This window comes from Mangifera indica, chromosome 15 (assembly GCF_011075055.1).
Source record: "Mangifera indica cultivar Alphonso chromosome 15, CATAS_Mindica_2.1, whole genome shotgun sequence".
Taxonomy (NCBI): domain Eukaryota; kingdom Viridiplantae; phylum Streptophyta; class Magnoliopsida; order Sapindales; family Anacardiaceae; genus Mangifera; species Mangifera indica.
The window spans coordinates 14,048,163-14,063,534 of NC_058151.1; the positions used below are offsets into that span (position 1 = coordinate 14,048,163).

Consider the following 15,372-nt stretch of genomic DNA (forward strand, 5'->3'; position numbering starts at 1 on the left):
ACGGTAAAGCTAAATTCATGATCTTTCTAAATGCAAATATTAGAGCATATCCTGAAAAGTTGCTTTACGATATAAAAGATACATAGTGCATTAAGAGAAACAACCTTAAAAAAGAGGCCAAATTACAATTTATTACGGTGAAACACAATTATCAACTGCCTCCATTTTTTGGTATCTTATCTCTGAGATTGAAATCTCATGAAATGGTTTTTCCAGTGGTGTCTTCTTGCTGCTAATAAATTCATGAGACACTTCGTACATTGTAGGTCTAGACTTTGGTTTAGAACACAAGCAAGCAAATGCTATTCTTGCAATATGAGCAATATCTCGGAGAACCATTTTGTCCAAAGGAGGTCGAAGGCGTGGGTCTAATACATCAATAAGCATCATATTTTGTTTAGAAGAAGATGATGATGACGAAAGTAGTTCCTCGGGATGATGACCCATCAATGTTTCTAATGCCACAACTCCAAAACTATAAACATCACATTTCTCAGTCACAACCATGGTGTAGGCAAGTTCTACACAAAAAATTAAAAAGCATTTAGAAGGTTAAATAAAAATATGTTTATCTAGTTTACTTTCAAGCAATTAATGACATAAAAATATATCAGGTGTATATAGATTTTAATTTTCTAATTTGCATCCACTATAAATTTATAACAGTAACACATAATTATGAGGAGAGTAGTTGAGTACTTCACCTGGAGCTATATATCCATATGTTCCTGCTAAGATGGTTCTATTAGAAGAGTCAGGATTTAAAAGTCTAGCCAACCCAAAGTCAGCAACAGATGCTTCCAATTCTGAGTTTAATAGAATGTTGTTGCTTGATATGTCACGGTGAACAATTGATGGTACACAATCATGATGTAAGTATGATAAAGCATGTGCAATATTCCTCACAATGTTCACTCTCTTACCCCAATCTAACTCAATAGCTTCATCATCTGTACGTAGAATGCAAAACAAGCTTCCTCTCTCCATGTACTCATAAATCAAAAACATGCATCTTTTGTGTAAACAAAATCCATAAAGCTTCACAATATTTCGATGTCGTATTTCAGACAATATATGAGCTTCATTTTGAAAACTATCAAGGAAAGTCAACTCCTCTGATTCCGAATTGTGAAGCTTCTTCAAAGCAACTACTCTGTCATTTGGTAATTGTGCCTTGTAGACACTACCATAAGCTCCAGTTCCAATGCAATATTTGATGTCAAAATCCTCTGTAGCTTCAATCATGTCTTCAAATGCTATTCTACCGTCATAATTCCAAATTGAAAACACATCTCCATTCTTTGGTTCTCCTGTTTTGAGTATAGCAATTTTGTTCTTGCGTTTAATGAGAAACAGGAATCCAATGATTGACATGATGAGAAATGCGGTGATGGGAAGAAAAATTGTAACTTGATGAAAGATAGTATTTTTGGGTTTAGAAGGCGTGGGACAGGAAGGAAAACCATAAAGAACATTCCCACAGAGACCTTTGTTACCAAAAAATTGCTCTTCTGTAGAGCAGTATTGCAATTGAGTTGGAATTTCGCCCTCCAAATTATTGAATGACAAGTCCAAGCCTTCGCATGACTCAGTAGGAAATTTTTTGGGGATGGTTCCAGAAAGTTCATTGTGCGAAAGATCCAAAAGAAACATGATTGGAATTTCTCCAAGTTGAGAAGGTATTCTTCCATCTAGTTTGTTTGAGGAAAGGTTGAGGTAAAATAGTTGCTTTAGATTCCCAAGCTCTTGAGGTAACAAACCTTCAAGTTTGTTAGAAGAAAGATATAGGTATTCCAACCTTGTTGAATTACATAGACTAGAAGGAATTGGTCCAGTGAGATTGTTATATGACAGATCAAATTCCACAAGATTGCTTAGCCTTCCAATTTGTGATGGAATTCTTCCAGAGAGCTGGTTTAATGACATATTCAGCTCAAATAGGTTGGTTAAAAGACCCAGAGTTGGAGGAATAGGTCCAGTCAGGTCATTACCACTCACTTTTAACATAATGAGATTTTTTAGATTCCCAAGCTCTTGAGGTAACAAACCTTCAAGTTTGTTAGAAGAAAGATGTAGGTATTCCAAGTGTGTTGAATTACATAGACTAGAAGGGATCGGTCCAATGAGACTGTTAAAAGACAGATCTAATTCCACAAGATTGCTCAGTCTTCCAATATCTGGAGGGATAACACCTTTTATTTCGTTCAACAACAAGATAAAAGTCAATGTAATTCAATCCCTATCTTAAATTAAAGGATATTTAACAAGAAAAATCAATCAATAACTTACTTGTAAAATTATTGTGCTGCAGAGAAAGACGTTTGAGCTTTGGAAATGCACCAATTTGTGCTGGAATGCTTCCAGAGAGTTGGTTTGACGACATATTCAGCTCAATTAGGTTGGTTAAAGGACCCTGAATTGAAGGAATAGCTCCAATTGGGTTATTATCTCTGATTCTTAATTGAGTGAGATTGTTTAGATTCCCCAACTCTTGAGGTAAGAGACCTTCAAGTTTGTTAGAAGAAAGATCTAGGTATTTCAATTGTGTTAAATTTCTTAAACTTGAAGGGATTGGTCCAGTGAGATTGTTAAAGGACAGATCTAATGCCACAAGATTGCTCAATCTGCCAATATCTGGAGGGATAACACCTTTCATTTCATTTAACCCAAAAAAAAAAGAGTCAATATACTTCATTCTTGATCTTAAAGAATAATTAAAAAAAATTAATCAGTAGCTTACCAGTAAAATGATTGTACTGCAAAGAGAGACGTTTGAGTTTTAAAAGTGCACCAATTTGTGAAGGAATGCTTCCAGAGAAGTCGTTGTTTGCAAGATTGAGACTTTCAAGGTTTGGAAAGCAAGAGAAGTTAAAACTGTCAAGCTCTTTTCCTAAGTCAGAATTGTAGAGAAGCCGCATGTCAGTAACGCTTCCGGCTGAATTGCAAATGAAACCGTACCACTTGCAATGATCTGTGAAATTGCTTTTGAAACTCCACCAACCACTGTTAAGCAGAGCTTGTTTTTCTAATTGTATTGATGATAATTCAGATGCTGCAACATAACATGTCAAAAGGGTAGCCCATATGGACATCACTCTACATGTGAAGGATGTGAACACCATGATTAAAATTTGTTGCTTGATACTCTATACCTGTCCTAAAGCAAGTTTATATATAGTAAGTTTGAAGCTAACCAGATCTCCATTTAAGTTGTCATTAGCTCTCCTTGGCTTGAGAAGACGTGGACCTTTATAACTTGTCAACATCTTATGGCTCAAGAGAATTTTGGGCCTTAGAAAATTATGAACAATTTCCAGTCAAGTGGTCGCATCTTCACAGGTTTATAGAAAATTTTGGTTACGATGGAAGGCATTTCCACACAAACTTTGACCAGCTAAAACATTCTTCCAGGGCAAGCTTCAAAGTGCCGTAACCTTTGCCATTAGAATTATGGTGTTGACACAAGCACAAAGTGAGCCAAGCTCTTCTGGGCTCGCTCTATATGTAATTCTAGACCAATATGTCCAAGATTATATTGAAAATTATGCAATAATGTTTTGAGAAGAAACAACAAAAACACAATGATTTTCTGTAAACACAATGGAAAACAAGGGGGACAGAAATCCGAAATATTTAGTTTTTCTAAAGACTAAATTTAGGATACATCATAAGTAAGTCAGTTCTTTTGGAATACGTCTCCACAAGATGACAACAAAACTACTTCGACCAACTGAAGCTTCACGGCATAGCAACCTTTAATTTGTCATTAGAACTAACGTGTTGACTAAACCCGGAAAATTGTTAAGCTGTGTGTTCTGTTTATATGAGGAACAGGATGTAAAAGACACAGAAGAGAATCAACACGACAATAAAGATGTAGAAGAGACTTTGATTTTATTGATTTTCCGTAATGACATAAAAAAGATGTATAAGCAGGGCAATAGCAATCTTCCACAAGCACAACGAATTTTACCAGATAAAATATTTTTCCAAACAATGGAATCCAATAATCAGAAATGAGCAAAGGACTAGAAGATAGTATGAATCCTCCAGGGAAAATCTCAAGTTTCAGACTTTACCATGCTAAAATCCTTGTTCACAGGATTTTTTGAAGAGTTTATAAACCAAACAATCCAGATGAAGTTGGAGAAAGATCACCACTCTTATCATCGATAAATCAGCAGATACAGAAATGAAAGAATCAAAGATTTTTAATTGTGCATCAAACCAAATAAGCTGCAAGTACTAAATTAATTCAATTATGAATCTTCGAAGATCAAATTGAATCATACAATTTTTATTTGTTGGAGTTATTGAAAGACCTCTTCAAACTGGAGATGATGTCTGCCATGATGCTCATAAATTCATCCCTCAAACTGCCTTGATGATGTCTGCAAAGTGTACCGGAGCCAATTGCAGCTCAGCTCATGTTGAGCCAGGCTTGGCTTGATCATTGTCAAGCCACATTTGAACTCAAGCAGCCTGAATATAATCCTCAAGCTCGCTGTTTCTTAACTCGGTTTACTTACGACTCAGCTCAAGTATAATATCATTAACCTCTAGCACTCACACAACTAAAGAGATGACTGATAAATATATAAATTATTCTGGTCAAGATTTTTTGTCTTGAGCTCGAGCTTTGCCTAAATCCAATCAAGCCAAGCTCAAACCCGACATTACTCAATTCAACTCTACTTGATTGTAGCCTTAACCTTAACTACAAAAAGAACTAATTCTTGCTCATGCCTTTTTGCTACAGGTATTTCCACTTGATTTGGATAGAGATACTTTTGTGATTGGAAAAAAAAATGGTAATTGAAGTAGGCTCACTAAATATGGAGAAATAACGTTTAGCACTGCATGATAAATTTAATATCTGTTTGTCATTAGATGCAGATGCAAGACTTTCAGCAGGACAGATATTACTTATTGACATTATAACAGCTACAGTCATGAACAAATTCAGCAGGAATATGTCATCATGCTTCTTTAATTCTCAACAATGAATTCTGGAATTTCTATTCTTGTATGTCATGCACCGCCTTGTACTCTCAGCAAAACTTCGTCCCCCACCTTTAGTGAGGTCACGGGTATAGTAGTTTTCTTTCCTCCATTTTCTAGGCAAAATAGAAGGGAAAGTGTCAAACAATGTTTTTAAACCCAAACAGACCTTGACCTAGGGCTGGATTCGAGCCGAGCCAGCTCGAGCTCGAGCTGGCTTGGGTTGGCTCGGTTGATTTTTTTTTAAATTTTTTATACAAAATGACGTCGTTTTGATTTACATATATACAAAACGATGTCGTTTTGATATGAAAAATGAGTCAAACCGAGCCGAAAATGAGTCGAGCAGAAAACGAGTCGAACTCGAGCCGAGCCGAGCCGAGATCAGCTCGAGTTGAGCTCGAGCCGAACTCAAACCGGCCATAAAAAAAACCGAGCCAAGCCCGAGCTGGCTGCGAGCCGAGCTCGGCTCAACTCGAATCCAGCCCTACCTTGACCTAGTCAAAGAATTGGTCCATAGGCCGACCAGTCTGGCCAATAACATCAACATGACATAATTAATTTTTTAAAATGGCATTTAGCCATTATAATGGACAGAGTGGTTTGACCCAACAATTAAACCATGACCTAGCATTGATTCACCTAGTTCAACTTTGGGTCAATCCAATCTAATCGCTAAAATGGGTTCAGCCATAAACCATATCGGATTTGTCACTGGTTCCCCATCAAACCATCCAAACTGGTCCAGGTTTTAAAATAGTAGTTTCAAACATGTAAACAAGGAATGCAAATAATAAAGCTAGAACTATTATTAATCAAATTAATATCTAAATGAAACCTTGGAAGGGAGCAATTAAGGCGACTGTTTCCGCATTCTGTAGAATTATGCTGTAATGAGTTTGATGATCTGATCCCTGCAACAGCAGAAGCATACAGTGACATTATAAAAACAAACCAATGATGGTGTCAGCTAGTAGTTTTGAAAAATGGAGCATCAACATGAATTCATGCCGCCACAAATTCCATAAAGGATTAAAGTTAATTCTGTTTGCGCACAACTGGTGAACATGGAAACAAGTTTTCAGCACAATTAAAGCATCTAGGCAACAAAAATATTTCTCAGCACAATTTCATCGAAGCAGTGTTTCTCGTTTTGCACCTTCAAGAGAATACTATTCACAACCTTTTCTGCAAAATTGTTCTATCTTCAAGAAGCTTCAGAACTTCAAATTCTTGTAGGCAGGATTTTGATTACCTTGGAGCAATTGAGCCAAATTTGTCTGACAGATATTTGGTTGTAGTTATTACAGATTTTTCAGGCATATCAACAATGTTTTTAAGAAGCTCCAAACTTAAGATACAGTTCGTTCTAACTGCCAAAAGCACTGTTGCATAATTCATTCATACTCCAAAAATTCAGCCAATAAAATTAAATATCTTTGGAAGAAAACTCCATTTGTTTAGATATGGTATGTAAGGCACAAACCTTTGCCTCTACAAGGATAAGAGGTCTAGACTCTATCTTCACACGACCAACAATTGCTGTTCGCTGCTGGCCTTTCTGATCAACCACGATCACTTCTTTGCCAGATTTTAACTCTGAAAGGTAGCAAGTTTTTCCTCCAGGAACAAGCACGTAGGCATGCACAGGTCCCTGCAAATTGAAACACAGCACTTGGTAATAGAAAAATAAATCAAGGAATGGCTTTATGGAAACAACTATCATTCTCAAGTATGGAAAATCAATTTCTTCCCTTGACAAACAAATGGAAGAAAAGAGTGAACCATTAATGATCCCATAAAAAAATTATCATGATACTTTTCGTTGAATGTGGTAAATCAATCCAGTTTTGCTTATCTATGGGATGAACAGTCCCATCATAACTTTGTTCACATCCTTATTCACGATCTTAGAAAAGCACAAATCACCAAAGCTTTGTTTATATGTGGCATTAATTGACCAATTTCTTCCACTGAAAATAATTGATTGAATAATGAATGCTATCTGCAGAAACTTCAAAGAGAAAACTCACAGCATTGATTCGAAAAGGCCTGCTGGCAATGTAGTTTGACTCCAAGCATTCAGAGTGGACAAGGAAAAGTCCCCTAGCAAAGGACCCAACCTATAAAGAGCGCTTGTGCAAATAAGAATAAGGCATAAAATATAGTTAACTTAGACAAACCGGAAGATCCACCTGCAGAATGGAGATTAGAAGCATACTCGAAGTCCTTCACCAGGTCTCATGAGGCTACAAAGATCCACGCAAACTCGATCACCCATTCCTATTACATCGACTTGAGTTACATTGGCTTTGGTCAAGCTCAGGAGATTGCTTACTTCATTCCTTCTGTCAAAATATTCCTGATGATTTTGTAAAAGATAAGGAACTTGTCTGACTTATTGAGAAGCCTAGCCAAGGACAAGTTACCTTTAGCTCAAGAACAGCTTCATCATCCTCAACTTTCAGTACAACTCCACCCAGGCCTTGCTCTAAGGCCTATAAACACAAAAAATTCACAATAAGTTTGAGGAGCAGAAATAAAATATGAAACTAAGTTTTGTCAAATATTGAGTTAATTAAGTGGTTTCCAAAGAACAGTATTAAGGGATACCTCAAGAAAAATTTGGGCTTCAGAGGGAGTTTTTGAGATTGCAAATACAGTTTTTTTACTGCCTTGGAATGCTGCAACAATATTTTCTGCAGGTGTAACCTATGAAACACAAAACCAGGGCCTAACGGCCAAACCCAAGTTTAAATGAGTCACTTTATATATGACAAGTGGCTTTGGGTATAAGAAGCATAGACCAAACAACCTGACCCAAGTTAAGTCACTCTATTATGACAAGTGTCAAATATTAAATCAAGCTTAACAGTCATGAGCTTTGCAACCCAAAACACTCAAATTTACTGTTTTGTCCAATTTTGTTGATGATTGTTCATTATCCTGCAAGATAACATGTGAACAGGGTAGCCCATATGAACATCACTCTAAAAGTGAAGGATGTGAACGCCATGTTCAAAAGTTTTTGCTTGATGTTCTCCACCTGTCCAAAAGCAAGTTTATATATAATAAGTTTGACGCTAACCAAACCTCTTAGGGCTCGAGAATTCTGGGCCTTAGAAAATTATGAAAAAATTCCATTTAAGTGGTCACTTCTTCACAAAGATTTATAGATAAGGAAGCTAGCAGAAGTCAAGGTCTTTCTGCGTTAATTTTGGTTAAGATGGAAGGCATTTCCACACAAAATTTGTCCTGCTAAAACATTCTTCCGGGGCAAGCTTCAAAGTATAGCAACCTTTGTCATTAGAATTCTGGTGTTGACACAAGCACGGAGTGAGCACAGGTCTTCTGGGCTCTATATATAATTCTAGACCAATATGTCCAAGATTATATCGATACTTGCAAAATAATGTTCTGAGAAGAAACAACGATAACACAAAGTTTTTATGAAAACACAATGGAAAACAAGGGAGACAGAAATCCAAAATATTAGGTATTTCTTCTAGACTAAATTTAGGGTGCATCATATACAAGAAAATTCTTTTGGAATACATGTATAGATAAAGAGAGAAAACTCAAAGTCTTGGTTTATTTTTTGGTTAAGACTGAAGGCTTTTCCACAAGAACAATTGACCAAACTAAACAATTCTCCAGGGTAAGCAAGCTTATCAATTTTAGGTCTAAATGGGACACGTCTTCACAAGATGACAACAAAACTACTTTGACCAGCTGAAGCTTCATGGCATAGCAACCTTTAATTTGTCATTAGAACTACTGTGTAGACTCAACCTGGAAAATTGGTAGGCGGGGAGTTCTGCTTATAAGAGGAGCAGGATGTAAAAGAAGCAGAAGAGAATTAACAGGGGAATAAAGATGTGGAAGAGAATTTGATTTTATTGATTTTTCATAATGACACCAAAAAGATATATGAACAGATTCTAATTTCGGAGAAATACATGATTCTAGCAATTCAGTTGAACAGATTTTTCATTCTTTAAGTTTTTAAGAAAGAGAGTTTAGAAAAGATGCAGGTAAAGAAGATGAGAAATTAATAATGAAGTTGGCAGACAACCACTGTGAATTTCCCAACGCTTATAATGGAAAAAAAGAGTGCAAAAAAAAAAAAATACTACCATTTTTCACAAGACTTAATTGGCCTTGATTTTCCCCAAGCACAATGAATTAAAAATGTAGCTGGCAGACAACCACTGTGAATTTTACAGTTATAGAAGAGAGGAAATGAAGTAAAAACAAAGGAACGCAGTCGCAATAAGATGAATTTGAAGCAGGGGAGTGCCGCGGGATTGATTTTTTACTGCTGCTGCATGAAGTTTCTGTATTTCAGTTGAGAAAAATGTTATGCTGTTTACTGTAAAGAGAAATGGCAGAAAGCTGCGGGTAACATTTTTTTGCAAACTCATTTCTACTACTGATTTCATTGTGATTTGATGACTCCGGGTTTGAAAGGTGAAAAATGTTAGGTTTTAGATTTTGTTGCTTCTGATAGAAGCTGCTTTGAGGAGTTGGAAGAGAACAAAAATTTTAGTGATATCATGTTTGGCAACAAGAAGAAGGTGCAGATTAATGGCCTTGGGACTGTTTGCCTTAGATTATACAATGGTATTGTTTGGAATCTTTGTCATGTGAGGTAAACACCGAGCTTAGCCATAATTTAATTGCTTTGGGCGGGTTAGCTTCTCATGTGAATACATACATTGGACAAAGTGAAAGGTGCAAAGTGTACATGAGCTGCTCCTACTCAACTCATGTTGAATCGGGCTTGGCTCAATTAAAGTCAAGCAAGGTTTGAGCTCAAGCTTGTAGTTTCTTGGCTTGGCTTGTTTGTGACTTAGCTCAAGTATAATATCATTAATCTTTTAAATTTATAAATCTAACACTTACACTTCTAAAATTTTATTTTTTGACTTCGAATATGAGAGACAATTAATAAATATACAAGTTTATCTTTTCAAGTAATTTTTTAATCAGCTGAATTCATGGAAAAACTTTTTGGTTTCTAGTTTAACATTCACAAACGGTAAAGCTAAATTCATGATCTTTCTAAATGCAAATATTAGAGCATATCCTGAAAAGTTGCTTTACGATATAAAAGATACAAAGTACATTAAGAGAAACAACCTTAAAAAAGGGGCCAAACTACAGATTATTACGGTGAAACACAATTATCAACTGCCTCCATATTTTGGTATCTTATCTCTGAGATTGAAATCTCATGAAATGGTTTTTCCAGTGGTGTCTTCTTGCTGCTAATAAATTCATGAGACACTTCGTACATTGTAGGTCTAGACTTTGGTTTAGAACACAAGCAAGCAAATGCTATTCTTGCAATATGAGCAATATCTCGAAGAACCCTTTTGTCCAAAGGAGGTGGAAGGTGTGGGTCTAATACATCAATAAGCATCATATTTTGTTTAGAAGAAGATGATGATGACGAAAGTAGTTCCTCGGGATGATGACCCATCAATGTTTCTAATGCCACAACTCCAAAACTATAGACATCACATTTCTCAGTCACAACCATGGTGTAGGCAAGTTCTACACAAAAAATTAAAAAGCATTTAGGAGGTAAAACAAAAATATGTTTATTTACTTTACTTTCAAGCAATTAATGGCATAAAATATATCTGGTGTATATAGATTCTATTTTTGTAATTTGCATCCACTATAAATTTATAACAGTAACATATAATTATGAGGAGGGTAGTTGAGTAATTCACCTGGGGCTATATATCCATATGTTCCTGCTAAGATGGTTCTATTAGAAGAGTCAGGATTTATTAGTCTAGCCAACCCAAAGTCAGCAACAGATGCTTCCAATTCTGAGTTTAGTAGAATGTTGTTGCTTGATATGTCACGGTGAACAATTGATGGTACACAATCATGATGTAAGTATGATAAAGCATGTGCAATATTCCTCACAGTGTTCACTCTCTTACCCCAATCTAACTCAATAGCTTCATCATCTGTACGTAGAATGCAAAACAAGCTTCCTCTCTCCATGTACTCATAAATCAAAAACATGCATCTTTTGTGTAAACAAAATCCATAAAGCTTCACAATATTTCGATGTCGTATTTCAGATAATATAAGAGCTTCATTTTGAAAACTATTAAGGAAAGTCAATTCCTCTGATTCTGAACTGTGAAGCTTCTTCAAAGCAACTACTTTGTCATTTGGTAATTGTGCCTTGTAGACACTACCATAAGCTCCAGTTCCAATGCAATATTTGATGTCAAAATCCTCTGTAGCTTCAATCATGTCTTCAAATGCTATTCTACCGTCATAATTCCAAATTGAAAACACATCTCCATTCTTTGGTTCTCCTGTTTTGAGTATAGAATTTTTGTTCTTGCATTTAATGAGAAATAGGAATCCGATGATTGACATGATGAGAAATGTGGTGACGGGAAGAAAAATTGTAACATGATGAAAGACAGTATTTTTGGGTTTAGAAGGCGTGCGACAGGAAGGAAAACCATAAGGAACATTCCCACAGAGACCTTTGTTACCAACAAATTGCTTTCCTCTAAAGCAGTATTGCAATTGAGTTGGAATTTCGCCCCCAAATTATTGAATGACAAGTCCAAGCCTTCGCATGACACAGTAGGAAGTTTTTTGGGGATGGTTCCAGAAAGTTCATTGTGCGAAAGATCCAAAAGAAACATGATTGGAATTTCTCCAAGTTGAGAAGGTATTCTTCCATCTAGTTTGTTTGAGGAAAGGTTGAGGTAAAATAGATGCTTTAGATTCCCAATCTCTTGAGGCAAGAGTCCTTCAAGTTTGTTAGAGGACAAATCTAGCTTAAATAGGTTGGTTAAAAGACCCAGAGTTGAAGGAATAGGTCCAGTCAGGTTATTACCACTCACTTTTAACTCATTGAGATTTTTTAGATTCCCAAGCTCTTGAGGTAACAAACCTTCAAGTTTGTTAGAAGAAAGACGTAGGTATTCCAAGTGTGTTGAATTACATAGACTAGAAGGAATTGGCCCAGTGAGACTGTTATATGACAGTTCAAATTTCACAAGATTTCTCAATCTCCCAATATCTGGTGGGATAACACCTTTAATTTCATAAGTGTGAAAAAAATAATAAAGGAAATGTCAATGCATTTAATTCCTTGTCTGTAAGGATATATAACAAGAAAAATAGGTTAGTAGCTTACCTGAAAGTGTATTAAAAGAAAGATGAAGGTATTGCATGTTTGTTAAACTACCAATAGTCGATGGGATTGGTCCAAAGAGTTGGTTTGATGACAGATGCAGTTCCTTGAGATTGCTTAAGCCTCCAATCTCCAGAGGGATGACACCTAAGAAAAATGTATGGTAAGAAGAATCAATTAGTAGCTCATTAGATAATCTACTCTAAAGTAAAAAATTTGACCTTTGGAAGATCACCAATTAATTTCTGATAGATTCCATTGCTAACCTGTAAGATAATTTTCGTCCAAATAAAGGAATTTGAGCTTTGAAAGAGCACCAATTTGTGGTGGAATTTCTCCGAAGAGATTAATCCTTGAAAGACTGAGAATTTCTAGGTTTGGAAAGGAAGAAAAGTTTAATCGTCCAAACTCGGCGCCGAAGTATGAATCGTGGAGAACTATCCCTGTGATGCTTCCTGCTGAATAGCAAGTGATACCCTTCCACTTGCAATGATCTGAAGTATTATAGATGTCGAAACTCCACCAACTGGTGTTAAGAAGAGCTTGTTTTTCTAGTTGTATTGATGATATTTCAGATGCTGCAGAACAACATGTCAAAAGGGTAGCCCATATGAACACCACTCTACAAGTGAAGGATGCGAACACCATGTTTAAAATCTTTTGTGTGATACTTTCTACCTGTATTGAAATAAATTTATATATAATAAGTTTGAAGATAACCAAACCTCCATTTAATTGGTCACCCTTCAATCATAAATAATGCTAGATCTTCTTGACTTGAAAAGGCTTGGACTTTGATAAGTTGTCGAACACAATTTAATTATATGACATGACAAGACTTGGACCTAGTTTGCATTGAGTTTGAGAAGACTTGAACCTGGTTTGTTGGACTTGGAACTTGATAAGTTGTCGAACGCAATTTAATTATATTAAATTGTCGATTGTGCCGGCTCTTTCAGAATTAATTTTAGGTTTAGATGGAACGCGTCTCCAAAAGATGGCAACAAAACTACTTAGACCAGCTGAAGCTTCACGGTAGAGCTACCTTTAATTTGTCTATTAGAACTACCGTGTTGACTAAACCCGGAAAATTGTTGGGCTGCGTGTTCTGTTTATATGAGGAACAGGATGTAAAAGACACAGAAGAGAATGAACAGGGCAATAAAGATGTAGAAGAGAATTTGATTTTGTAGGATTTTCATAATGACACCAAAAAGATATATGAACAGGGCCTTAGCGATCTTCCACAAGCACAATGAATTTTGCCAAACAAAATATTTTCGCACACAATGGAATCCAATATACAGAAATAAGCAAAGAACTTGAAGATATTATGATTTATGAATCCTCCAGGGAGGATCTCAAGTTTCAGAGTTTATCTTGCTAAAATCCGCGTTCACAGGATATTTAGAAGAGTTTCTAAACCAAACAATACAGAAGTGAAACAATCAAAGATCAAATTGAATCAAAGAATTTTTATTTGTTAAGAGTTACTGAAAGACCTCTTCAAACTGGAGATCATGCCTGCCTTGATGCTCATGTAAGTTAATATTAAAAAAAAAACACTAAAAAACATTTTAACATTTATGTAACTTATAATTACTTTCATGAATAAATGATTAAATATGCCCATATTTAAATTCAATTATGCTCCTAATGAAAATTCATTATGCCTATAGTGAATGTCAATTATGCTCATAATGTAAGTCATTAAGAAGATACAATTAATCACATTCATAAATCTTTAATTTCATGTTTTTCACATAGTTTTGAAAAATAAAACATACTCGAATCCATTATATTCTGAAACGTGCAAAGTATAACGAGAATTGTAGAAGAAAATTTTTAAAAAGTTGATTTCTCTTATTTAAGCCCTCTTCTTGAAGATGTAAGAGCTAATCATCTGTAATAATTTTATTATATCTGTTGTAAAGGGTAGAAAGACGATCAATCCCTATTTATAATATGAATAGTAACTCTCTATAAAAAATTATATTCTTATAATGAGTTATATTTTTTCATCATAAATTACATAATTTATAAAGAGTCATATCTTCTCGTAAACCAATATAATTTCAATATTGAAAATCTTATCAATTTTTTGATTTATTTTTCGGTTAAGACTGAAGGCCTTTCCACAAGAACAACAGACCAAACTAAACAATTCTCCAGGGTAAGCAAGCTTATCAATTTTAGGTCTAAATGGAACACGTCTCCACAAGATGACAATAAAACTACTTTGACCAGCTGAAGCTTCATGGTATAGCAACCCTTAATTTGTCATTAGAACTACCGTGTAGACTGAACCTGGAAAATTGTTAGGCGGGGTGTTCAAATTCAATTTTAATTTGTCGAAGACGTGGACCTTTGTAACTTGTCAACGTCTAATGGCTCAAGAGAATTCTGGGCCTTAGAAAATTATGAACAATTTCCATGCAAGTGGTCGCATCTTCACACAGGTTTATAGATAATTTTGGTTAAGATGGAAGGCATTTCCACACAAACTTTGACCAGCTAAAACATTCTTCCAGGGCAAGCTTCAAAGTGCAGCAACCTTTGCCATTAGAATTATGGTGTTGACACAAGCACAAAGTGAGCCAAGCTCTTCTGGGCTCGCTCTATATGTAATTCTAGACCAATATGTCCAAGATTATATTGAAAATTATGCAATAATGTTTTGAGAAGAAACAACAAAAACACAGTGATTTTTTGTAAACACAATGGAAAACAAGGGGGACAGAAATCCGAAATATTTAGTTTTTCTAAGGACTAAATTTAGGATACATCATAAATAAGTCAGTTCTTTTGGAATACGTCTCCACAAGATGACAACAAAACTACTTCGACCAACTGAAGCTTCACGGCATAGCAACCTTTAATTTGTCATTAGAACTACCGTGTTGACTAAACCCAGAAAATTGTTAAGCTGTGTGTTCTGTTTATATGAGGAACAGGATGTAAAAGACACAGAAGAGAATCAACACGACAATAAAGATGTAGAAGAGACTTTGATTTTATTGATTTTCCGTAATGACATCAAAATGATGTATAAACAGGGCAATAGCAATCTTCCACAAGCACAATGAATTTTACCAGATAAAATATTTTTCCACACAGTGGAATCCAATAAACAGAAATGAGCAAAAAACTTGAAGATATTATGAATCCTCCAGGGAAAATCTCAAGTT

At 35.5% G+C, this 15,372-nt stretch overlaps 2 protein-coding genes and 1 pseudogene across 4 annotated transcripts; all 3 read right to left on the reverse strand.

Annotated features, from left to right (window-relative positions):
• Positions 1 to 39: 39 nt before the first annotated feature.
• Positions 40 to 3,547, reverse strand: LOC123197720 (MDIS1-interacting receptor like kinase 2-like). Of its 2 annotated transcripts, none has more exons than XM_044612061.1 (4): positions 2,741 to 3,438; positions 2,290 to 2,649; positions 705 to 2,192; positions 40 to 521 (listed from the first exon to the last, which is right to left on the reverse strand). In XM_044612061.1, the coding sequence occupies exons 1-4, from the start codon at positions 3,120 to 3,122 to the stop codon at positions 133 to 135; spliced, it is 2,619 nt and encodes an 872-aa protein (XP_044467996.1). In that variant the 5' UTR covers positions 3,123 to 3,438; the 3' UTR covers positions 40 to 132. The 2 variants fall into 2 exon arrangements, with proteins under 2 accessions (XP_044467996.1, XP_044467997.1); XM_044612062.1 differs by having other exon boundaries at positions 313 to 475; positions 2,741 to 3,547.
• Positions 3,548 to 4,142: 595 nt separating this feature from the next.
• On the reverse strand, positions 4,143 to 7,758 carry LOC123197722 (3-dehydroquinate synthase homolog). 2 transcript variants are annotated; one of them, XM_044612067.1, is made up of 7 exons: positions 7,615 to 7,758; positions 7,431 to 7,499; positions 7,223 to 7,363; positions 7,035 to 7,124; positions 6,488 to 6,655; positions 5,840 to 5,915; positions 4,143 to 4,391 (listed from the first exon to the last, which is right to left on the reverse strand). In XM_044612067.1, the coding sequence occupies exons 3-7, from the start codon at positions 7,280 to 7,282 to the stop codon at positions 4,372 to 4,374; spliced, it is 414 nt and encodes a 137-aa protein (XP_044468002.1). In that variant the 5' UTR covers positions 7,283 to 7,363; positions 7,431 to 7,499; positions 7,615 to 7,758; the 3' UTR covers positions 4,143 to 4,371. The 2 variants fall into 2 exon arrangements, with proteins under 2 accessions (XP_044468002.1, XP_044468001.1); XM_044612066.1 differs by lacking the exon at positions 4,143 to 4,391 and adding an exon at positions 4,837 to 5,117.
• A 2,246-nt stretch (positions 7,759 to 10,004) lies between these two features.
• LOC123197723 lies at positions 10,005 to 13,650 on the reverse strand (annotated as a pseudogene).
• Between the last annotated feature and the right edge of the window lie 1,722 nt (positions 13,651 to 15,372).